Source organism: Parasteatoda tepidariorum, chromosome 5 (assembly GCF_982258835.1).
Source record: "Parasteatoda tepidariorum strain Cologne lab strain chromosome 5, Ptep-v5.0, whole genome shotgun sequence".
Classification (NCBI taxonomy): domain Eukaryota; kingdom Metazoa; phylum Arthropoda; class Arachnida; order Araneae; family Theridiidae; genus Parasteatoda; species Parasteatoda tepidariorum.
Genome location: NC_141759.1, coordinates 77260446 through 77287166, shown reverse-complemented (window position 1 = coordinate 77287166; position 26721 = coordinate 77260446). Strand labels below are relative to the sequence as shown.

The following is a 26721-nucleotide window of genomic DNA, read 5'->3' as shown; positions in this document are numbered from 1 at the left end:
TTTTTACTTATGGTGTAGCATCTTTTTGTGAAAGGGCATTCCATTTTATAAATAAATAAATAATTATTTATGAAAGGAAACAATAAATTATTCATTCAACAAAATATTCTTTGTTAATTTTATGCCAGAAAACACATGATAATACTATTGAAAGATAACGAACGCGAACGATCAACTGTAAAAACTTGTTTATAAACTGATGTCGCAATCACAGTAGTTACGAGATTCGCATGCGTTGCTCGTCACTTCAGATACTTTAAAAGGTATTTATCGTCTTTTAATAATGCTAAAAACCTTCTGACTGCAATAATAATCATAAATATGTACTAGTAATGATTTCATTTATAAAATTCGGATTTTTAAGTTAGTCATTGCTCTAAATTATAATTACAATTACGTTTTTTCCGGTATGTATTTGTTGTTACTCTGTTCAAAATCGTTCAACCGTTTTATCAGATTATGAAGAGAAGCATTTAAATGACCTCGTAATCCTTAATATTCATGAATTTCTTTAATTACAATTACTTTAAATTTATACAAACATCATGTTTTCACTTTTGTCTCGAAGGTAATTCAGGATATGTATATGAAACTGCGTTCAGTTACTTTAGCAAAAAATTAAAATAATGTTAATGCAATTAGCATTATTTTAATTTTTTGCTATACTAAACTGCTCGAAGGTAATTCAGGATATGTATATGAAACTGAGTTCAGTTAGATTATCAAAAAATTAAAATAATGCTAATTTAATTATAAAATTTCTATTTAGCTATAAAAGAGACAAAGTAATCTATATAGACAAAAATTAATGACTGTCTCAGTTTGTTTTTTAGACTCTTAAATCATCTGCAGAAAGCGATGAAATTTGGTATACAGATAGTTCGAAGCACGATAAAGGTCGCTGTTGACATAAGAGAATTCTACCGCATACCGTTCGAGCGGGATGACCGAAAAACGAAATTCTGATTGGTTAAGCGTTATCCATTGCTTTAAATTTAACTACAGACGATTCAATTTCTCAAATATTTTAAAGATAACATTAGTGATATTTGCTAGCTTCTGATAGATAAAAAAAAGTTTTTTGCACGTACTTTATTTAATTAGTTTTTATTCAAAATAACAGATAAATTTAATAAACAACATTATTGCTGCAGCAATCATGGACTAAGTCACCAAATTATTATTCCTTAAGTTGTCTGATACCATATGTTTATTTTGTTTAGAGTAATTCAAATAAAATGTGTTTCTATAAAAGAAAATACTTTAAAATCGACGGAAAATGAAATAAAAAAAAATTAGTTATGTATTCCAAGGAAAAATTAATGGAAGAGTGGTTCGAATTCGCATCGGAGAAACGAAAAAATCGCCTTACTACTTGTCCTAACAACATTACTATAAGATGGCGCGAGACGCGCCATTTTGAAAACCTTTTTGAAGTTTTCGCAAAAAAGAAGGTAACTTTTAGCGCACAGGGTGAAACGAAGAAACTTCATAGCAGCGATGGAAGTGTTAAAAACCAAGGAAAAGATCAACTCATACAGTGGCGTACGCAGAATTTTTTCAAGGGGGGTGTTCATAATTTTTTGAAACTACTAAAAGAAATTCGAGTCTGTAATAAAGCACTATTATTTCTCTAATTTAGACAGCTAGACAATTTTGACTTTTTATTTAGACAACATTGTTAAATTTTGATTTGATTTTTTAAGTTTAAGAACATAATGTAATATCTTCTGAAAAAAGTCCAATGTCATATGGGTGGGAAGTAACACTTTGGGGTCCACTTTCACATTCATCAGATTTTGTTATGCTAGAAACGTTTTCTTCAACGAAAGTATCACATTTCTGTACAACAGAAAAACTTACATTGGTACTGGATGCTGTCACCTCTCTAATTTCAGGTCGTGATTTTTTCTCAAAATAATAAAAAATTGTTAAATTCTTACGTTTTGACATCCTAAAGATCCAAGAACAGTAAATATATATATTGGCACAGAAATAAATGCTATGCTCAGGGCCGGCGCGTACGCGGAGACCTAGGCCATTCAAATTTTTGGGGCCCTTCGATTAAGTTGTTTTTCTCGTATATTTTTTATTTATTCAAATATAAAAGTATTTATATATCTTTTTATTTCAGAAAGCATGTTTAAAATTAAAATAAATAATAAAAAATTGAATTTTACTTTATTTTGTTAAATTAGAACTAAATTTTAACCATAACATTTTGGAAAATTTTTTATATATTTAAAATGGATTTTTTTTTAAAAAATGATTGTTTTTCTTAATTTTTTAAAATTTATTTTCAAAAAAATCCATTTTAAGGGGGCCCCTAATCATTTGATATTACATCATCCACTGTACTCCGTTCCCCCTTTTATATAATTTTTCACCGCATCTCCAAAATTCTCGAATTGTCTCAAAGACGACAGAACGTCTAGGATTCCAGAATCATCGCGTAAAGATCTCGCGAATGACAGCCAGTCTCGAAAACTATACTGGCAGGACAGAAAGGAACCAGTCCGTAACAGTATCACGTGAATTTGGCTTCAAAAGTACAACCCTATTATAGTAAATGTTTTTACAGTATTCTGAGAAACACCGTGAGAAAAAAAAAGTAGGCATAAGGCAGATAAAAATATATTGTCTTAAAAAATAATAGCTCGCATAATTTCTACTAAAATTTTTATTTTTGCCATTTTGTCTGAGCTCAAGGGGGGTGTTTAAACCCCTAAACCCCTCCCTTGCGTACGCCACTGAACTCATAATAAAATTTTAAACGAAATTCAACGTTAATACTTTGTTTTCTAGCATAATTGAAAATATTAAGAATTATTTCTAATTGAAAATATTAAGAAGGTTAAGAAACCAATAAAAAAAATATCAAATTGCAAAATTGATCGTGGAAGAGAGCTAAGAATTAAAGAACAAGCATTAATCATAAAAAGGTCACTTCAAACGAAATACCATCAACTATATTGCTCCACAGGCGACGTTCAACTTTAACCTTTTAATTACGGCTGGTACAACATGTGGACCATATGTGCTGGTACAACATGGTAAATTGCAAGTGAAGGATTAATTAATCGTGTAATGGCAATTAATAATGATGATTAGAAAGTTTTTTTAAATTTATTTTATTTTTTTACTAGGGCAAACGAATGGGATTTTCCCCCCGTTTCAGAGCTACATAGAAATATTATTTCGGGGGTTTTAAAATTCTCGTCGTTGCACGAAGGTTTAAAATTTCAAATTTATAATTTACAAAGCTTCTGATTTGCATCGAGAAACAATGTATTTCACACAGAAGAAATAATTAGTACTAAAAAAAATAGTTAAAAATTAATTAAAATACTTTTTTTTCTTAATTTTTAAAGCCTTAAATCAAAATTTAGCAACTATGAATGTTGGAATTTTCTTTCTCTAGCGCGAATATTGTTTAATCATTTAAGCATATATAAGTAATTAATTTATATTTTTAAGTAGAAGTCTTAAGAATTTCAAGACTTCAACTTTTACGTTTAATATTCAGGTCATGAAATATTGCTCAATGCTTCTATTTAAAGTAAGTTTGGGTAGTACATTTTTTATGCGATACTCACGCTGCTTGAACAATAGCAAGCAAGAGTTTGACACTACAGCTGTTTAAAGATTTTTCATACTTCGCAGTGGAACTTCTGCAGAAAGTATTCCATTTAAAAAAAGAAAATTTTCGCTTTACGTAATTAATTTTATGACACATATATTTTTCTTTTAATATTCTTCTTAAATACTTCTTACCAGTGCCATTGTTCTACAATTATTTTCGTTCGAATTTATGTTCGGATAATTTATGTTCGAGTATTACTATTTATTTTTCGAATAATCTTAATCTCATGGTATAAGTTCGAGATATTGATTTTTAAAACACTTCTTGTAAAGTTAAATGTTACTCAATTTTGTAAAAAATAACTCACTTACTCAATGCTCAAAAAATAAGTCTATACTCGAAAGCAAAATAAATAAGACCAGTTTTAAGGTGAGTACTGTATGAAAAAATTCCTAAATAATTAGACATCAAGGTACGATTTTCAGAAATTCTCTTCTTACTTTTTTTAAAAAGATATTATACTTTTAACTGATGATTATTGACAATTTACTGCTCGATATCAAATCAATTTTAAAAAAGATACTGCATATGAAATCGATTGTTAAAATGTTAGTTCTTAAATACTACGTTGAAACTCATTTTTGGACAATTTATTACATTTTTTAAAAGTACTTTTAGCAATTTACAGTGTGCAGGCAAATACTTATTAAATTTTTAGCATCAATTTTAAAGTAGGCACCGTAGAAAAGCATTGTGATACGAAAAATATAGGTTTTGTGGTACAATTTTGTGATTATCTGACAATATTGTGGTATAATTCTATGATATCGTTATGAAACTTTTCCTAGTAGAATACAAAAACTCGCTTTTCATCAAAGTAGTGTATATATTTTTTTACCATTATTTGGCAATTCCAATTCATCTAAATAAAGATCAACTATACTCAGTATTATTTGTCATTGAAAATAGTAATGTTTGCTTCTTGATAGTGAACTACATGTGATCGTTTAAATCTATCCCAATCAAGCAATTTTCTCCATGAATTTGCACTTAAGCAAATAACTTTCGTTTACTTTTAACGTTTAATTTTAATTTTGAAGGTTTGTAGAGATATGTTTAAAAAGCGTAACTATAAATAAAATAAACTCGTGGTTTTCAAATAATGATTTCAGTGATGTCATTTCACGCACATTTCGTTTGATCTATCAGATATAATAAAACAAACACAAATAATTGGGCACTTGCAACTCACGAAGAAGATCACTGAAACAGAGACACCTAAGCTATGCCTCAGCACTTACTGGTAGTTTATAAACAAGAAGGATTGTTAAGGCCTGTTTAGACGATCCAATTTCTTGGGCAGAGATTGAGTGATATTGATGGAAACTTGTTTTGCTTTGAGCTTGGATCGTGTAAACAAACATCCAAGAACTTGGTCCAACTTCTTGGACGATAGTAGAGCATGTTCTACTTTCCATCCAAGTTTTTTCTCTCTTAACCAATCAGCGTCTTAGGTTTTGTGACGTCAACAATCAGGCAGCAAATTATGTCATCTTCTTGTCTGTTTTCATATATTTTAGTCCAAATAAATTGATCTGTTGCGGTTTATTTGTGTTATTATGATTTTATTTGAATTTATTTAGTAATTTTAAACTTATGTAAGTATTATTTTATAATGTTGAATATGAACAATGCGCATGCGCAAGTTTTTCTTTCAACGAATCAGCGACATTCAAGAACTTGGATAGTGTCAACGAATCATCTAATTTCTTGGACAGAGAAATCCGTCCAATTTATCGGATTCAAGAAATTGGACCGTGTAAACAGGCCTTTAGTTTTCTGGATATTGTTCTAACCAATGTCGAGCTAAGTTTCTTCACATAAATTAGAATGTTAATTAACTTGAAATTAATTAAATACAATGCCGTATCTCATATCAAATTTATTAAAATATAATTCCATCTTGTCTGCGCTTTCTATTTAAATAGATTTATTATTTGTTTACACATTTTATTGTAATCGTGATAATTTCTCGTTTCGTGTACCTGGCAACTTTGCTACATTGTTAGTTTGTTTATGTCGTACAGGGCTTCGTGCCTGTCTTTGTGTTAAGTAAGAAATATTTCAAATATTTTTTATGAAAGAATAATAAGTCACGTAAATTCAAATTTAATTAGTTATTCGACAAAGACTTGCTAGATATAGGATTACTCGAAACAAAGTGGACGGAACAGTGTAGTTGTTTCTAATGCCACTTGTCAAATACCAGTAAGCCTGCTTGGAGAAATCCAGTGATTTTGGGGCTGACAGTGCGTTTCTTGTTTTTCAGTGGCGCCATCTATGGCCAAAAATACGACTTCAGCCAGGCATGCGTGTCACAGCCCATATTAAAGGCCGGCCTAGTCATACATCCATTCATTCATTTATTGACAGATCGTAATTTTGACCTGAGCCAAAGAACTGTCAATCTCCAATTTAGTACACCCAAAGGTATTGATTTGTTATGATAACTTGGAGGATACTGTAACCCAACATATTTAACATGCACCAGTCACCATTTACTATACTGGGAGTATGTGGGTCGGTGGGATCAAACTCACGATTTCTTGGACACGGGCCCAAAACCCTGCCAACCAGGCTATCCCAGCCGACAGAATAGTTGCTAACATAAACAAATGTCACGTTTCAACAGCCAATCAGGATCGATGCACACATTGAGGTCACTCGGAAGTGTCTAATAATTGAAAAAAGTACAATATACTCTATTTTTGTTTAATAAGAGCAGCAATCTAGCAAATATACTGATGAATTTCTTTATACAGTTGGATAACTACGAACGGCGTCCTGAATGGGTTTTCTAAGTAGGCTCGACGCTTGAAGTTATCCAATTAAATCTGATCCAAAAATTGATTCAGAGCAATAATAAACTCGAGTCTAGACTTTGCAACGTTAACATGCCATGCATAACGACAAGGTTAAACATAACCCTATGATTAGTTGCAAATACCCAATTGTACCCAATTTTTAACAATGAAATTGAAAATTGAAAGAAAAAACTCGCGAGAAATTCTAATTGATCTTTGAAAAATTTCCTCCCTTACTAACTGACAAAAATTTTCGAATGGATTTTGTAGGATTTTTTGTAAAAAAATAATAATTTTGCAGTATAAAATGTTTGTTCAACGTAAACATGTAGACTCTTGCTCCTTACGATCTTACAATCATTTTTAGAAGTCTACAATCATTTTAGGACTCTTACAATCATTTTTAGAAATCAAACACTTTTATTATAAATGGTGATATTTACTCAAAAGTTTAAAGAGAGTGTTTGAACTGGTGATAGTAGATATACAGACGAACGATCAAACATGGTAATAAATATTTCTTCTTTGATCTTATTTATTTTCAATGCTATTTTCCTATAGCACAAATTTCTTAAAATATTTCTTGGTGAACATAATTTAAAACAAAGTTTAATAAATTATACTTTTTTAACTAGGTATATATATTTTAAATTCGAATGACCTGGCTAGACGAAATTCCGTTGGAAGAGAAAGAAGCAATCGAGGCAGTAAGCTGAAGTGTTATAAAACATTTCACTTATTATTATCATAGATAAATATATATATTATAAATAATATTTCTTATAGTTAAGGAAACGAACTGTAATGGATTGTACGTCGAAAATGCTGGAAGATCCTAGCTTGTTTTATCGATTTTTAAAAGGTAATTTATGTATTCTAACAAGAAAAACTGAATTTTTATTTTAATGCAAATACATACAATTGTTGAAAAATAAGCATTATCATTTAACGTAGAAGTCACAAATCTTCATACCTGAGAACCGGGTTTTTTTTCCTTTATAAATTAAAATGTCCTAACTCCAAAATTTTTCTTTTTTTTTTCCTCTCTCTTTTTGCAGCATTTGTATATTATTCTAACATATACGCATTTCTTTAAGATCAGAAGTCTCTATTTCCAATTCAATTTTGACTTGAAATTTAAATTGATTTTGACTATTATTTAATGCTAAAATAGCTCTTCAGTAAGCTTTCTATGATATGGGAGAAGTAGTTTTTGCATTTTCCACAACGGCTTTAAACCATTCAAATCTTTGCACAAAAGAATTAATGACTGCACTTTCATGTTTTTAAGTGCATGAAAATATTTGTGACATCACTGTTACCTTAAATATAGCGCAGAGCTAAAACTTCTAGTTAGCTGCAACTGTAATCGAAATGTTCTCCGGATATTAAATATCAACTACCGTTTTGGAGATTCAAATTTAAATAGTTGTTAAATATGTACTTTGATAAATTTATGTACAACAAAAAATATTAAAATATAAATTTTAATTTACTGTGCAACAATACATTTTTTTTTTCATTTTTAAAGCACGAAATTTCAACTTAAAGAATGCAGAAGCAATGCTTCGGAAAGTAAGTTTTTTTTTTCTTCTAATTCCTCTGATTAGTGTTTCCGAAATATTTTGTTGAAAGTTGATTATCAACAGTGTTTCAAATTTTCCACAATTCATTTATCCTTTTTTCAAAAAATAAAATTATTATTTTTAAAGAATACGTTTAATATTTAGGTAATGAGATAAAAACTAACATCGAAGTCAATTATCGTAATCAATAATACCACAAATATAGATTTAAAACATTGCAATTACTGTTCATTTTCGCAAGCAAAAACTATTAGTCCGGGACGATTCTATTTCGAGTAGGGGTGACGCTCTGAGATGTGCACTTTTGGAAATTTAAAGACGAGCATAAGCCATGAGAAGAAGTGAGCAACCCATCATTTTTTGTCTCATTCACCCTAATTTTAATGAAATCAAAACAGACCAGGCGCATGCGCAAATGTGCAGAAGCACTTCGGATATGAAAGTAATAGAATATTGGAAAAATTGGAGAAATGTAGCTTAAATGAAATTACAATGAGCCTCCTTCAATTTTATCTGACAAATTAATCAGTCATTGTTGATTTTAACTGTACTTTACGCTGACATTGGTCTAAGGCAATAAATCATCAGATTTTGATAATGTATTTTTTTTCTATTCCTCATTTAAATAATAATTTGAGACTTCTTGTCCCATTGATTTTATATTAGAAGATTATATGATGATTTCATTTATCTATGAATGTTCGACTATTTCCTGGATTGGTCAAATATCCTCTTTAAAAATGTCAATTACATACCCATTTTTAAAAATGTTTCAGTTTCCTTCACATGCCATTTTGTATTTCGGTACTCGCCTCTAAAAGTTTCAGAAACAAATTTTAACATAATTTTTCGAAACTCTGTGCCGACAAGGAAAATAAGAACGACACAATTTGAGTGCCTTACACTTGAAGTAAAGCAATGATTTTGAAATATATATATGATCTTATCGTAAAGAATTATCTAGGCTCCAAAATGGACAAATTACTTAAATATTTTAAGTATTTTTTGAAAAATTGCCAATGTAGTGAGAGAAAAAATTCCACCCATATGAAAATTATTAAAATCACTACCGTATTCTCTGTTCTTATAATTTTTAGTGAGCCAAGATAACGCACCGTTAGAGAAAGTTTTTAACACTAGATTGCCTAAGGAAGTCATTTTGACTGCTTTTAATTTCAATTTGAAAAACAATGATGTATACAATGACACAATTTCTCAGAATTTTGTGACTTTTTGAACAACATATAATTTTTTTATTATTAATATTTACTAATAACTTGTTAAATAACTGTAAATAATATGAAAAATGTTAAAAATTAATTTTAAACAAATTTATTGACGTATTCACAATCTAGTCATTTTGACTGCTTTTCGGCAATATAGGTATATACTAATTTTCCGTCTTTCTAGTGTTAAATAATAAAAGAATTAAACCATAAACGCTTTCCATTTTATCAAAACTGTATCGTATATCATCCATTTTGTGAATCAATCAATGATATAATCGATTCCGACACTTGCACCATTGAATTGCACATTCAACTCTACTTAAATAATTATAGTTTGGATCACAAAATTACTAACATTTCATAAATAAATGTATGTAAAACCATAAAAAATGCTGTTACCATCAAAAATAATTTTTTTTTAAAAATGCAGAACCTAAAGAAATGATTATTATTTTCATAATTCTTTCTTCCTAAAAACATTTGTCGAAATGCAATGAATTTTTCTAGCACATTTTATGGAGAAAAGAATTTGGAATAGACACTATTCTAACAGATTTCAAAGCACCAGAGGTAAGTTAATTTTTTTTATCAGAAAATATATTTGAAGTTAGTATGACTTTCAATATCTGAAGTAAAAATAATTACTAAAAATAGGTGCAAAATTACGATAGGACAATAAAGAAAGTTAAATTATACTCAGTATGTTTAATGTTAAGAAAAAGAACTACTGTGCAAATTAGATTACAAAAAAAGGCTTTTATTTATTACTAGGAGGCTTCGCCCCCTGCTCGCTGGCTCTCGCCAACCCCCGGAACAGCTTTCGCAGTTCATTTCGGATTGCTTCGCAATCCGATGCTCGCTTTGCTCGCTCATTGGATACGTTCTTAACGTCTAGCTTTTGTATACTTTTTTGAACACTGAAATTCCGACCACTTTTCACTGTAGAAAGTTATAAACCTGTGCATTTCAATATTAATTTGAAATTGCAAACAGTTCACATATTTTCTTTAATCTCACTATTCTAAATTTTAGTTGTTGAAGAAAGTAACTGTTGTAAGTTTTGTTTTAAAGTCTTTCCCATCTGAGGGCTATAATCATGTGTTGTAAAACAATATGAAATAGTACTGAACGCCTGATGTAAAGCATCGGCTTCGATGAAGAGAATTTTGTGAGAATTTTTTTGATAATTCAGTGAGAATTCACCCGATTAGACATATGATGCTCACTACGTGCTCTTGCTCGCCGAAGCCTATCAATTAAAACGTATTAACGTTTTATATAATATAGATTAGTCATATGATGCTCACTACGTGCTCTTGCGCGCCGAAGCCTATAAATTAAAAATGAAAACCGTTGCCAACGCGAGAAACGAAATATCATCGGTTTTATTGATACATACGTACGTATTAGCGTTTTATATAATAAGATAGATTATTAAATCACGGGCTTAATATTTTGTTGACCTGTGACTTTACAAAGAAAATATGTCCTTTCCCCTGATTTCAGTTGGAAATCAATAAATTTCAATGAAAATTGCTATACATTTTATTTATACAGAATTAAATGAAATTAGACTTTCGACACAATGTGCAAAGTTTTTAAAATATTCTACATCGCCCTGAGTTTTGCAAATTGAAATTCATTCACTTTATAAGCGTAAGTGCAGCATCAATATAAGTAAATGATAAAATTTATAAAAGCTAAATGATCTTAGAATTAGAAAAAAATACAATATATACCTCTGTCTATACGTACCTCTGGCCTGTCATGGCAGCATGGATTAAGCGGCAATGTAGCCCCCTCCCCTGGAGCAATTAGAGTTGAGATGTTCCATACTAATCTATAAACAGTTACAACCAAGTTTAGGTACAGAATACTTTATAATTGTTTATCTTATAATTGACATCTATGTTCATAAACTATTATAATCGATATTACGAGTTCCTTAAAGTAAAGACATTGTTGGATTTATTAACCCGTAAATTATTGAGTATAAAAAAAGCTTCTGATAACTGGTGAATTTCGTTGGATTTTAAAAGTTCTAAAAGTTCTTCGTTGGATTTTAAAAGTTTCTTTAAAGTCTCAGCATTCTGAAACTGAATTTCGGCAAATTAAATTTACGAGTTTCCGAAGACGTGTAGAACTAAACATTTAAACATTTTGTAATTTACATTTCTATCAGGTCTTGCAAAAATACTATTCATATGGCTTCATTGGATATGACAAAGAAGGAACTCCAGTCAACTATGTAGGTTGCTTCAAAATGGATGCCAAAGGTAATTACTTCGGAAATAAGAGATGTTCTATTATATTCTATTATTATCTCATTTTATGTACTAAGTTTCGAATCGCTAATTGTAAAATTTTATGTTACGCGCCTATTTTTACTGAAGCGTTTTAAAAAAAATTAAACCGATTCGAAATCTGCAAGAAGCTTTGAGTAGAGTTTGAGTATTAGTTTGAGCCTGGCAAACCAAATGTTCAGCTTTGTTTTCCTGATAGATCATTTGCTTGACAAGAACACTGGTGTAAAAGATTAAGAGAATTTGCAGACTTGGTTGATTTTCTCTAGAACTACTGGACAGATTATAATGAAATTTGATCTGTTCTGATACAATACAAAACAAATAATCATTCAACAATTGTAATACACACGCCTAATCGTGCGTAAAACTCATTGGAGTCGGAAGGTATGAAATTGCCACAGGACAATTCAGGCCAATTACCTCAGGAATTGATAAACTGCCTTATTTCAAGTATGAAATCACGCAGCAAGGCCTGTATAGTATATCTGTTAGAGGGAATCATAACCCCTATAAACCCTTTTTTTTTGTTTATTCTACAATCGCTGTTTCTTATCGTGCAACTCCAACGAGTGTTGCGCACGATCATGCGTGTATAATACAATTGTTCTATGGTTATTTGTTTTAAATCATATCAATGAATGTTCATATCAAATTTCATTAAAATCGATCCAGTAGTACTAAAGATAATCAACCGAGTCTGCAAATTCTCTTAATTTCTTACACATTTGACCACCAGTGCAAACGTAAGGTAATATGCATGAAGAATGTAAGAATCTGCATGGATGTATGAATATGCTTAGAATGTAAGAATATATGCATGGATTTTCTACAACGAAAGTGAAATGTTTTTTACTTTTTCTATAGTGCTGGGCTACTTATGGCAAAAAAATTAAAGGGCAATTTATTGACTGTTTATGGGGATAGTAACATTTCCCTCTGTTTTCTAGTAAAAGATTCAAAGATTGCAAGATTCATAGCAGCATTAAATGTTTTTTTTTTCTTCTCTATTTTATGGTTTAATTTTTTATTCTTTTTCTTTTTAAAATTCCTTTTTTTTAAATTTTTTATTTTATTCCATTCATTTTTTTAAACTTTTTTAAATTTATTTTTTAATTTTTCTATTTTATTTATACATTTATTTACGTATTTATTTTGTGTTTTTCAAATATTTTTTTATTTCACTTTTCGCTACTTGATTATGATAAGTTCTCAGTTATTCAGTCATATTATTATGCAATCTTGAGAGAAACTATACTTGACAATCAGTCAAGATTTTCTATAATTTTTGTTGACTGGAGTTCTTGCTGAGTTGTCAGACAAACAAACCTGTCGGAAAATTGAGCTATCAAGCAAACGGCGTCGTGATGTGTACGTGTACCAAGAGATGTGTATGTGTTACAAAAAAAAAATCATTACCATGCTAAATATTATATCAAAAGAGCGGTTTCTCTTTTATGTTCTTTATGTTACTGTTCATAAAATAATACCGTCTAATCTAATAAATGATCAGTTTTCTAATATAATGCGATTTTGTCAAATTTATATCAAAGTATAATGCATTTTTTAGAATGATACGTATCAATAATGGAAAATTTGAAAAATCATTTCACAGGCAGTTAAAAAGAGATCCTCAAGAAGAATTAATTTTCGTATTTGTTAGATGTTCAATATTTTTAATGCATGCATTCATTTTTTTCTTGATACTATTTTTCTATTACTTCCCAACTCCCATTATTTTTTTGGCAATCATCTTCATTTCTCGTTTCAAAACATAAATTTCATGAAAAAAAATTTCTAGTTTCCTATGATAGATCGACGTTAGCCTCCTTATTTTTTGTGCTTTCATATTCAACTTAGAAAATAATTACCTACTGACAATGAAATAAATTTCTCTGAGGAGAACTTTTCGGATCAAGAATAAATTAGGTTGCATTTATAATTGTTTACAGGTGAGAGCGAAAACTTATCAAATAAAACTCTCAAACTACCAATTAAAGCAGAATATTTTCTTTTACTGACTAAAATCAATAGGAAAATTAAAACAACCTAACAAACTCTGTTAAGCCCGATTTTTCGCGCGATATTAATTAATTAATTAAAATGTTGGGATTGTCAAAGAAGCTGATATTATCCTAGTTCAGGGATGGCGAATCAATGGCACGCGTGCCATTTATGACACGCGACACGATCTTTTGGGCATGCCAATCATCACAAAGTTCACTATGAAGCATATTAACAATTAAATTAAAATTCACGAATAAAAATTAGCAATTAATGCCAAAAAAAACCCAATTAATAACCATAAAAAACAAGCTAACAATAAATAACTAGCAAAAAAATTTAACAGTCCTGCTTAAACTAACATACAATCTAATCTAAGTTATTTGTCATCTAATTTGCAACAACAGAAGTCACACTGATGTTACTTTAAGCTGAATTATGCGTATAACTGAGACATTGCAAATTTTTTCTCTCTCTCCATAGTATATAAAGAGTTTTGAGTTGATAGTATTTAGTATTAATACTTGATCACGAAATCAATATTATTTGATGGCACGTCTATGACCACATTAAACAATTTTTTTAGAAAATTGGCACGTTGGTGCAAAAAGGTTCGCCACCCCTGTCCTAGTTAGTAAGCAACCTTACGGCAAACGTTTGTATATTCATTTTCATTTGGTTGGCGAATAAGGGTTGACAAAATAATCATTTTCAAACACATTTGAAAGCTTGTTTCCTCAAAGGCATGAAATTATTTTTTTAGCTTTTACTATGAACTTCGTTTTTGCAATTTTTATTCATTCTATCTCTTCCTATCTTCTCGAATGCAGCTTTTTGTTTTCATTGAAAACTTGATAATCAGGCCAACCTTCACTTTTGAAGTGTTAAAGAAAGTATCTAAGAACCTTGTTTCAGGGATGGTCATAAAATTTAGAGTGAATCCCTGAGAGGGGGAATTTCTCTTGGTTTAAGAATGCTTATTGATCTCGATTTGCATGTTTCATCGTCGATTTCAGACGTTTTTTTTTTGTTGCTTTGTTTTGTAGAGGCAAACTTTATCTCAATATAAAATGATTGTTGCTTAAGATTATTGCGAGCCTCATTATCGTGTAAACTAGCGTAGTTAAATTTAACATTGTTTCACGCTTGCAGGGTTCATTTGCTTTTCATTTATAAGCTTTGCTGGACTTTGTGATAAAGATCATTGCTTACACGCTGTTGCAAATTCTTCACTGCTACTTGGATATGCTATTTTTTTTGTTGTCAAACCCTATTTAATTCATTGTATTGCAAAATCAATTGATTGATTTCTTTTTCTTCGCTATTTTTAGGTCTCATGAAATCAATAAGAATAATTGATTTCCATAAAGAATGTATATTTGAGACAGAAAAAGACGTAGAAAGGATGTTTGAACGAAGTAAGAAGGTAATGACTTTTACAAAGTAGCACTTTCTCCAAAAATTAAGTTCTAAAAATCTCACATGGTAAGATCAGCAAAATTTAAAAAAGCACTTTTATCTGATTTTTATCAAAATTTATTTACTCCTAAGTGTTCGGGAACACTTCTTTAGTATTCTACTTAATTTTCGAAAACGACAAATTTAAATATATAATCAGATAAAAATCAGCATAGTTTTGTAAAGAAGTTAATCAGATTCCAGTGATATGAAATGAAGAAGGTATGAAAAAAAGTGAATTCGTGTAGAAGCGAGACTAAAGACTTACACATGTATTTGCATAGCAGTCTCTGATACAAATGTGAGTTGCTCACTGAACTAATAAAGTAAAATTTTAGAATACGCGTACAATAAGCTTTTAGAGAACCTAAGAAAAAATTCGATTTTTCCTTAAGCACAGTGTTCTTTTTTAAGTTATAATACAATAAAACACCAACGCCAGGTATTATTTATTGCAATTTCCAACGACTTCAAAAATTTTTTTTATTGAAATAAAAGCTATGTGACAAATTTGATTTTGCCTTAAATAAAGTTGATGATTTATTCTGTCGAAAAAGATTCTAAAACTCATAAAAGCACTTTTTGACTGTTCTGAAAAAATTAATTTTATGTATATGCTCGTTATTGTAGGTTTACATGCATTGTAGGTTCACATGCTTATAGGGCATTGTAAGTCTTAAAGATTTGTGTCAGCACTGGTTTCACGTGAATAAGATCAGAACGGAAAAATTGCAATAGAATTTTGATGCTGCAAGTAGCTTTTTAATTCGCTTTCTGCTCTTATATTACATGCCACGTTCAAAAAAAAAAACGAAATTCTTCAACTCGCAGCTCAAAATGTTAAAAAAAATTGGCAAAAAGAAGTTCCTCTTCCGGTAAAGATTAGGAATGCAGCACAACAATGATTATTTATAATATGTAGGATGGCTTCATTACATGATAAGCCACGATGTACTCTTTGCTCAACTAAATTACTTCGTCTCCTTGGAAACATAAATACGAAACCATTCAAATTACACCGCCACTTAGGAACCAGAGTATGAAATCATGCAACTTACTTCACCACTTAGAAAGCAAAGTATGAAACCATTTAAATTATTTCGTCACTTAGAAGCCAATGTATAAAGCCATCCAAATTACTTCATTTCAAAAACAAAGGAAGACATTCAAATTGCTCCATGGCTTAGTTTGTTAGTTAAACCAAAGTATGAAGTTATCCAAATTACTTCGTTTGAAAACCGAACATCAGAAAATTAAAAATAAGCAATTTGTATTTTTCGACAGAGCAACACAAGCCATGAAAAAATAACAAGCTTTTATTCGTAAAGCAATCAATGCAAACCAATCAATGTTGTTTTTTTGTTCATTCTGGTGCCGCTGTTTCATACCTTTCGACTAAAACGAGTGTTGCGCACGATCATGCGCGTGCATTACAATTATTGACGGGTTATTTGTTTTGTATTGTATCAGTGTAAGTGTATATCAAATTTCATTAAAATTGGTCCAATAGTTCTGGAGATAATCGACCAAGTCTGCAAATTGTCTTAATTTCCTACACCAATGCAGCTTCGCAGCTTCATTGTCTAATTTTCTGAAATTCACTAAAACTTTGCTTAATATGTTCTTTAACGTAACTCTTCTTTATCTAACTCTAAATATTCTCTGCTTATTTTTTTAGACAGGAGAAATAATTTCTCAGAAGAATATTATATGTGACATGGCTGAGATCACCTTTTCAAAAGCCACCAACAAAAAAGGTGAACAAACATTTTAAAACAATTTTGTTTGAATAAACAAACACAGAAAGTCGAAACATTGAACATAAATCATTTAGGCAAGTACCTAAGTTTTTGAATACAGAAATAATTCCCTGATAGAAAAATAAGGTTTATTTTCACTCAGCAAAAACCTTTTGATGTAAAACTAAAAAAGTTTTTTATGCGTTTATGCTAAAACAATTCCATTATTTAATAAGATTACTGTTACTGCCAGTATTAATTTTTGCTTGCAATCAGATTGTTAATAATCAGATTTCAACCTAGTATACTGTGAGATTGTGTTCTTCATGGTTTGGAAAATAATAACCAACCAAGTTACCGAAGAAAAAAAATTGAAAAGAAAATTAAGTTGAAAACAAAACAAGATAAAAAAAAACTGAGGCAGTTGAAGGGAGCGATAGTAGTCGAAAGCGGCAAATCAGAGCAGGCTACATTTCCATAACAAAATGAAGTGGATAATAAGGAGTTGGGAATGTTAACCAAGAAATCGGCATTCACATGAATGAAATAAAATTTCAGAGCATCAACTTGAACTTATTTGGCATATCGAAATTGGCTTTAAAATTAGCCAATTTTGGCATTACTAAAATTAAATTTATGTGCCAATATATTGATTTTTAAATTCTTATTGACGGGCATGTCAGTAGCATTCCCTTGATTTAAATTTTAAAGCATCTTTTGTTTATCCATTGTTGCATTGTTTCGTTAGGTAAGAACCCCAGCAATACTATCAAACATGCAATTTTTTACTGAACTTAAATTTAATGTTTATAATATGTTTTTTTATAATATGACAAAATATGCTAAAATTATTGACGATATTGTAGCATACCGTCCAAGAACTTCATTTTTTATTAAAAAAATTATTCCAGATTTTTTAGATCTAAAGTTTTTATTCTCTAACAGACTTGGTTTATAAAGAAATTTTTAAAACCTTAAAACTTGAAAAAAAAGATGGAAAAAATTCTCCATGCCTGACAACTTAAAAAGTAGACAAAATTGATTTAAAAAAAATAAAATTTTCCCCCTGATATAATCATAGTAAATTGAATAATTATCTCATTTGTGAATAGTTAGCTGATAAAGTAAATATTTAACTAGATTCTGCATTTATTAATTTTGTTTCAGCTCTGGAAACAGAAATGGAATGGTTTGGCATTTTACAAGACAATTATCCAGAACATATAAAAAGAGTATATGTAATCAACGGTATGTTTTTCATATAACTCATTAAGTAATAATTTCATGTCTGCTTTTTTTATGCTTTATAACCGTCGTTGAACTTTCTACCCGATTTTGAATTCATGACTATGCCAATAAACTTCGTAATCTTGTAATTTCGAACCCAATCCAGACCCCACCTCACGTTCATAAGAAACAACCTACCCCTCTGTCGAAACATACACTTGAGGTTGATCTATAATAACTTGATGAGTAAAATGCCTTGATTTGATAAAAAAAAATACCTCCACGAGCATAAAAATATATACTTGAGGTTGAAATATAATAACCTAAGGTAGAACATAAAACACCTCAAGCTAGTAAAAAATTACCTTTACAACTGTCAAAATACATACTTGAGGTAAATCCATAATAATCTGAAGTGTGAAATCAAACACCTTATGTTGTTTTTGTAATTACTTCTACAGGTGAAAAAAATGTACTTCAGGTTGATAAGTGTGATACAGGTGTTAAAATATACTTCAGGCTGACTTAAGGTTGAAAACAAAACACCTTAAGAAGTAAATATCTACCTCTCCAAGCATGTAAGATGAAACACCTCAAATTGATACATATATACATCTGGAGGTACATTTGAGGTAAATTTTGAAGTATTCGTTAACACCATTTTCAATCTAACGACGTATGTAAATAACCTAATTTATACCTTTGAAAAATGCCTCATTCATACCTCAAAAATACCTCACTTTTTCCGTAAAGATTGTCTTCTGGATTAGTTTCAAAATTACGAGGCTACGGACTTTAACATTGGTAATCGTAAACCCGAAATTCGGTCGTCTGTTCGACGGGGGTTGTTATAAAATAAAATATAAGATGGCTGATAAATCTGTTTAAATCTGATGAAATTATGATAAAACAGTAAAATTTGCATCTGTTTTCAGCTCCCTCTTATTTCTCAACTATGTTCGCTATTGTAAAGCTAGCTATTACATCTGGCCTCTTGAAAAAAATTCAGGTTGTTGAAACAGGTAAATTTAGCTTTGGATTTTTTCTAATAAGCCTATTTTTAGTTGTTATAAACCTCTACCTCTTCTAGACATCCGAATTAAGCGAGTTACCACCCCTTGTCCAACTATGCTCGCGTAATATTTTAAGCTAAAATGTTATTGTTTTTTTCGCTTAACAGAAATTTGAATCAAACATAAGCTCTCGTCTTTTTTCTTGTCAGCTGAGTTCAAAGCAACCTCCATTTTCTTTTTTAATGCTCACAAAGTATGTGGACGCTCCTTGCCACCTTTCATTGTTCAGGAAATTACAAATTTCATAGATGTTGAAGAATTTATATGAAGGCGGGAAACTCATATTAGCGAGTTTTCCTCAAATAATCAATATCTTTGACCAAAAGAAACTGTTTTTTTATTTTTTTCCGATTAATTACTATTATTATTTACATATTATAGATTTTAATAAAAAAATTGGAGTACATGTCAGATTTGATCGATAAAGTTTACAAGAATTAATTTATTTAAACCACTGTTAAAATTTTGACTACATTTAATGATTTTATATAGTATTTTGAATTAATATTTCGAAGGTGAATTCAAATACTGGTAAGCATACTACCCCATTAGCCAATTTATTTTCGCATTGAAAATAAATTCTATTCGAAACTCATTTCAATAATGAGCAATTGGTTGAATTTCTTAAATGTCTGAGAGAGTACAAGTATACAGGTCGTTAAAATTTATATCACGGTTCAAAGGCTCGTAACTCAGGTCCTATTTCTTGGAGTTTCACATATGCGATATTCAAATCGTGAGAGTGAGATTTTCGTCTAAAAAAATTAAATTTGGCTAACACGCGGCACTGTTACTCAGCAAAATTAAAGAAAGCAGCTAAAAATTTAAGCAATAGCAAAATGTTTTATATTTTTTAACACCTGCGTGCTCTACATGCGATATATCAGTAAGAATGAGGGAAACATACAGGGAGATGCTAGCTTTTATTTTCACTTTCTTAGTGACACGTCCTTGATAAACATCTTTGAGAAACCTTTATACCTTTGATGATCTTTGTGAAAACCTCATAGGCAAAGATAGGAAATTTCATATCTGGTGATCACGCAGGTCATACAAGAAATATAGTGCACGAGATGGCATTATAATCTGGGATTTAAGTTTTAATCACTTTTGTACACTTCTTGTCATATTAATATTTTTTTACCGTGTATAATTATCGTGGAGATCAAACTATGTGCTCTTCCATGCCTTTTGTAGAGAAATTATTCGAATTACCCATTTCAGTTTGTTATAGCGGTACAGTGCCATCTATTGAAAAAATTTCAAACTATTTATTTCTAAAGAAATCCTCGACCCTATGACCTAAATTCGATGGTATACTACTATACTTATGAAATTTCATACAGGTACACTTAGTAGAGTTGGTTTAGAAACCTTTGAATGCCATTAGCTTTAATTTTTGCCACGATTTTTAGAGAAAATATAATTTCCAATAGCACTAGAGTGTCATCTATCGTCAAAGTTACAAATTATTCTTTTTGAAGGAATCTCCGCTCCCAAGATCTACATAACATACTTCTAAAGTTTTATTAGCATACACTTCGCAAGCACTTCATCAATTTTGTAGTATTTGAGGAAATGAGAATTCAGTGTAGGATATTATATTTCAGAGAAAGTGAAGGAGACGTTACTGAAGACAATAGATGCCGATATCTTGCCTGCATTTCTTGGCGGAAATAGAACCGATCCCGATGGAAATCCTCTCTGTAAGACATTTGTGAGTATGGTCTTTCAATAGTATGTGAGTTTCTTATAGTGTCAATTTCAAAAATGTGACTCAACAAATCAACTGCCAACAGATGAGAATTCTGGCAAGGAAAAACTAAAAAACAGTGTTTTTTTCCGTTTGTTTTTTTAAATCATCATTATGATGATACAGACTGTGGACAATATTAACAAATATCCATGCAATAATGCTTGACATGCAACAGAAAACCTCGTTTTAGATTGATCAACGTGAACAAATTTGTCTGGGGTAATGAATCTTAATAGGATGAGTGTCACTATCTGGTAAAAAAAAATATGTACCACTTCAGATATTTCAACAAACAAGGAATGCAAAATAATATTTGCAGGTTTTATGAATTTTTACGCAAATGCACACTGTTTTAATCTAAATCTGACAAGTAGAGATTTGCAAAACAGCATGATAAGTAAGAGAAGCGTAAAAGAAATAATATTTATTGTCAATAAGCCTCTTGAAAGTTTAACCGCTTAGATTATATGTAAAACTAAAATGAATATCTTTTAAAACGCTTAGTTCTAAATAAATATTAAACAGTCTCTACTAGCAGTTTTAAATTTGTAGCTTTTTTCTTAAGTCATCTAATATGGATTTGTTTCTGTTATTGAAGGTGGGGAATTCGACACACATCAGTTAATCTTGAACATTATTTTCATTTTATTATATTCATAACAAAAAACAGCTGTCCATCAACATGTGATGATCGAAACTTACGTCAGTATATGGCAGTGAAATCATGAAAGTTCGAAATTTAGCTTTTTGGTAAAAATTCGAAAACTGAACATTATTTGGATAAATTTTAAGTTAAAATAAGTTCCTTGTATTTGTTTTTTAGTATTGTATGGCTTAGTAGATCAATGATTTGAATTTCATGTTGGTAAAATCTTACGTAGTAAAGAGAAATTAAAAAAAAAAAAGGTGTTTGCGATGGATAAGCATTTTTTTTATCACCTTAAAAAATCACTCATCCTAACAGTGAACGAATCGTGCAAAAGTTTTTCTTCGTTCACATAAAAGCTAGTTCATATAGGTCTTGACTATATATATGGAAAAAGCCGCGATGGCTCAGGGGATAGAGCATTCGCCTTCCAATGCTGCGAACCGGGGTCGAACCCCAGTCGATACGAACTCCACATCCGGCTGGCACCGCCCACACACTGCTGACGTGAAATATCCTCAGTGGTAGACGGATCATGGGTTAGAGTCATCTTGCCGCCAGGCTAACCGTGGGAGTTTCTCGTGGTCTTCCTCTCCAAGAAACGCAAATGCGGGTTAGCTCCATCAAAAAGTCCTCCACAAAGGCAAATCTCTCCCAACACTCGATCCTGGAGTTCCCTTGTCTTCTGAATTGGTTTCAAAATTACAAGGCTACGGAGTTGAACATTAGTAGTCGTAAACCCATAAAATTGGGTCAGCTGTTTAACGACGGTTATAAAATAAAATATATATGTTTATATTTCATTGCTTAATATTGTTTATACATTTAGATAAGGCATGGAGGGAACGTACCGAAAGAGTATTACTTCTCCAAGAAATCAATTCAACAAGAAGAAGATGTTGAATATCTTTATGTATCAAGGCGTTTGCAAGTTGATGTTTTAGTTGATGTTGAAGATCCTGGCTCTGCATTGATGTGGGAATTCGAAACAACAGACAAGGATATTAGTTTTGGAATTTATTTCAAAACGCTTGAAGGTGAATTAGTTGAACTGGTTCAGAAAAAAAGGATTGAAACTACCTGGGAACCGGAAACGGGAATACATGTCTGCGAAAAATCTGGATCATGTAAGTTTTATTGCTCCAATTTTCCTTTATTCTCATTTATACATCAAAAGGTCTGTAAAAAATAATATCAGAAATTAGAGTTTTCCTTAACACATATTTCCAAAAAAAAAAAGGGGATTAAAATCATGTAAAACTTTAACTGGAATGCATTCGTTTTCCACCAAAAATCGTCATTATGCTTCAACCATTAAATAAACTTCAGCTGATTTATGTCTTTGCTTTGCTTTCGTACTTATCTCAGTGGTGATTGGTCAAGATTTAGTATTTATTTTCTCACTGAAACAGTGATTTGGAGACCTAAATGCGCATTTTTTAGAGAATATTTAGGATTCATGCTAATGAGAAAGGCAAGATGGAAGAAAAACACCCTAAGCAGTTTATTTATTAAAAACTCCTTTCTGTTTCTATCGGCAATCACACGAATATGATGTTTTCAGTAACTCCTTCCTCTGGCGGATTTTTTCTTTCGATTTCAATAGTTTTTTCTGGTGTAAATATTTTCAGCCCCTAATGCGAATGCTTTTTAAATTTTTTTCATAGATTTCAATAATATATTCTCAGGGAAGCAATAACCAAACACCTTTAGCATATTGGAGGCTATAAGTAACCCATCTTATGCACAATACGAATTTATTTGCTCTCGTTTAACTGTTCAACTGTAAGCCAATTTGTGACTTTTTTTTCAAGATTATTTATTTTGGGCAACGAAGCCAGTTGTCCAAAAACATGTATCTAAAGTATGTACTGAGATAAAAAAGAAGAAAAAAATGAGCACGATAGTTAACTTTTAATCTAATGATTGAATTTTGCTTACTAAGACTCAATATCAGTAGTTTGAGAGCCCTATACCTTATATATACTTTTTTTAGAGCTGACGATCTTTTAAGTCGCGAAAAAGTTTCTCTGAATACGGTTTTCGACTGATTTGAATTCTTTCTGCCTAAATTACCGGGGAGGGAGCCGAAATATAGCGAGAGAACCCTATATGGTCCCTATATAGTTTGTATATAGAATATAGTTGAACCCTATATAGTTTCGACGAGGAAGCAGCAGAAAGTTTTAACTCCTTACTGGTAATTTAACTTCTTGCTTATATTGCTTTATCTAGAGAACTATTTAAATGAGTATGAGAGCTATTAAATTATTCTAGAGAACTTGTACATCTAAAACTTGTGCATCTAAAAAAACAATGCAAAATATTGTTTATGTTAATATTCCTAATTACTTTACTCCTTAATAATCGAAAAAAAATTATTTCAAGGTATAAAACTTTTTGTAACATTTAAAAGAATGTAATTTCAAAAGATGAAGTATAAAATTTGAACATCTGCTGAATAGTTCTCTAGAAGCAAATTTTAAAATACAAGATTTCTTTGAAATTATAATTTCAGATATTTATTATATTAAATAAATTAATAAAAAACAAATAATAATTATTAAAAATTATTTTATTTGGAATTATCTTCAGATGAACACACTTCCTAATTGTGTGCAAAAAATTTTAAATCCACATAAAAAAAATTCGAGTTTTAACAAAATATGCGAACCGGGAAAGAAGCATTAAGCTTCTCCTGCCCAAAGTATTGGGATAATATTTTCTAAATTGCTACATAATTGAGGATGAAAAATTCAAATTTGTCAAAAAATGTACACTTATTCAGATTAAGAACATTTATATGTCTAATTTCGTATTTTAGCGTATCGTCTGCTTTAGTTTATTAGAATATTTAAGGTTCATTAGATCAAAAGTTGTTCAAGGTGCTAAATTTATTTACGCAGACTGTGGTAAAATGTTTATCATGTTCATGGCTCTGTGGGATTACCAAAAAATTAAGTCATTTTTGCCGAATCGGTTCGGTAATGAGTTTGGTAAAGTTAACAATAAAATATGATTTTAAAATATATGATAAAGTTTTTTAAATATGATACGATTTGGCAATTTAATCATGATAACCTTGGAACATTGCATAAAAACCATTTATTCGGTAAAATTGACTTTTATATTTCTTATTAAATGTGTGGTAATAAATACTATAATTTTAAAAACACGAATTTCCGGTATACCTTTACCATAGGAGAGAAGAAAGTACCAAATGCTGTTTAAATGCTGTATATTGCTGCTTAGATTGTCAGAGTTGCGTTTTTTTTAAATCAGAAATGTCATTACCTTACGTAACAATAACTTTACTGTTCAAAATTTTACATAATTTTTTCCACCGTGTGTTAACATCGCTCAAAAATAATAAAATTCTCTTGTTGAAGTATAAAGAAAGCTTTAACTAAATTTAAACACTTATAAGAAATTTTAAACATTTATTTCATATTAAATAACTTTCAGCTAATATCTCTTATAACTGCTTATAAACTGCTGTTTGTAGAAAATGCAACACCATGAAAGAATCATCAGAATCAAATGAAATTTAATGCAGAAACGACTTGTACTGATACAAATAAATAATGAAATTTTCAAAACAAAAGAAACAAATTAAGCGTCCGAAATCAGTATTTGGTGCAGCCACCACGCGCTGCAATAAGTGCTGCTATACGACGTGGCATGGAGTCAAACAGATGTTGAATATCTGCTTGAGGAAGAGAATTCCATATCGCTTGTATGCGCAACCAAAGTTCGTCTTTGGAAACTGCAGGACGCGGATCACGAGTGAGACGCCGACCAACCATATCCCACACGTGCTCAATAGGCGACATATCCGGCGAATAAGCAGGCCAAGGAAGAAGTTGCATGCGTTGTGCTGAACAGAAGTCTCTAACAGTCCGCGCAACATGTGGGCGTGCATTATCCTGCTGAAAGATAGCTCCAGGGATGCCTTGAAGGAAAGGAACGACTTCGGGCTGTAGCACTTCACGGACGTATCTGTTGCTATTGAGATTACCCTCAATTCGTATCAAATTGGATCGTCCATGATACGAAATCGCACCCCAGACCATAACTCCGGGTGTTCGACCACTATGTCGTTCAATAATACACTCAGGAAGGCAGCGTTGACCGGCATAACATCTAACACGAACACGGCCATCATGGGTCCACAAATTGAAGCGTGATTCATCTGAAAAGACAACTTGGTGCCAATCAGCTCGCCAGTCTCTGTGCTCAAGAGCCCACTGCCGACGCAGCCGTCGATGATCCGCCGTGAGGGGAATCCTGTATAATGGCACCCTTGCACGCAATCCACGGCGCAGCAGACGACGACGAATTGACGAAGCCGACAATTGTACACCTGTAGCAGTAGACCAATGTGCTGCCAGCTGCCTGGAGGAAGCTGTGCGATCATTCACCGCCATGCGGAGCAGGTGTCGATCATCGCGCTCTGACGTCACCTTCTGTCGTCCAGTGCCTGTTTTTCGAGTTGTTCGGTGCTCGTCGGTCCACTGCTTCCAAACTCGCATCACTGTGGAACTGTTCCGCTGCATACGAGCTGCTATTGCGCGATAGGAAAATCCTCCTTCTCGAAGGCCGATTATCCTCCCTCGTTCAAACTCCGTAAGTTGCTTGAATTTCTTATTCTTCCGTCGTGGAGGCATACTCAGGTCTCACTAAACGTTTGCCACTAACAAATAATCATAGACTATTTTCAACGTCCCGCTACAGCACTTTATTTATACGCTTTCAGCATCAATTCAGAGGGCGCTGCGCGCGCCACGCACGCGCGATGGCTCTGAAACTTTATTAATTTGCATAATATCCTATAATTGACATTTGCTGCGAATTTCATTTGATTCTGATGATTCCTTCATGGTGTTGCATTTTCTACAAACAGCAGTTTATAATAATCAGTAAACTGATACAAAATAAAAATTATATTACCAATGTGTATTCATAACCAATGTTTATTGTTTTTCTTTCAGACGTTCTCGCTTTTGACAATTCTTACAGCTGGTTTCTTTCAAAAGAGATTTATTACAGGACGAAAATCATCCCACCTACCACAGAATGAGAAAAAAAAGCTTAAACTGCCTGAAGTTTAAACCCTTCTACAAATGTCACAAAAAATGCCAACTGAATGAACCAATTTTGTTTACATTAATGTGATACATTTAATTTTGAAACTTCTATCAAAAATGTAGAGAATGTATTAAGCAATTTAGTTAATAAATTTTTTTTCATAAA

The 26721-nt window shown here is 31.2% G+C and overlaps 1 protein-coding gene across 1 annotated transcript; it reads left to right on the top strand.

Moving 5' to 3' along the window:
• LOC107440011 (SEC14-like protein 2) lies at positions 1–26721 on the top strand. Its single transcript, XM_043052027.3, has 13 exons — positions 1–263; positions 7083–7154; positions 7234–7309; positions 7979–8022; positions 9770–9832; positions 11445–11538; positions 14901–14995; positions 16706–16784; positions 17934–18014; positions 18929–19015; positions 20677–20783; positions 22298–22595; positions 26460–26721. The coding sequence occupies exons 2-13, from the start codon at positions 7104–7106 to the stop codon at positions 26546–26548; spliced, it is 1164 nt and encodes a 387-aa protein (XP_042907961.2). The 5' UTR covers positions 1–263; positions 7083–7103; the 3' UTR covers positions 26549–26721.

Coding starts and splice junctions, on each gene's coding strand:
- LOC107440011 (XM_043052027.3), top strand. CDS start 7,104: ATGACCTGGCTAGACGAAATTCCGTTGGAAGAGAAAGAAGCAATCGAG. Junction 16,785..17,933: donor AAAAGCCACCAACAAAAAAG/GTGAACAAACAT, acceptor ATTTTGTTTCAG/CTCTGGAAACAGAAATGGAA. Junction 20,784..22,297: donor ATCCTCTCTGTAAGACATTT/GTGAGTATGGTC, acceptor TTATACATTTAG/ATAAGGCATGGAGGGAACGT.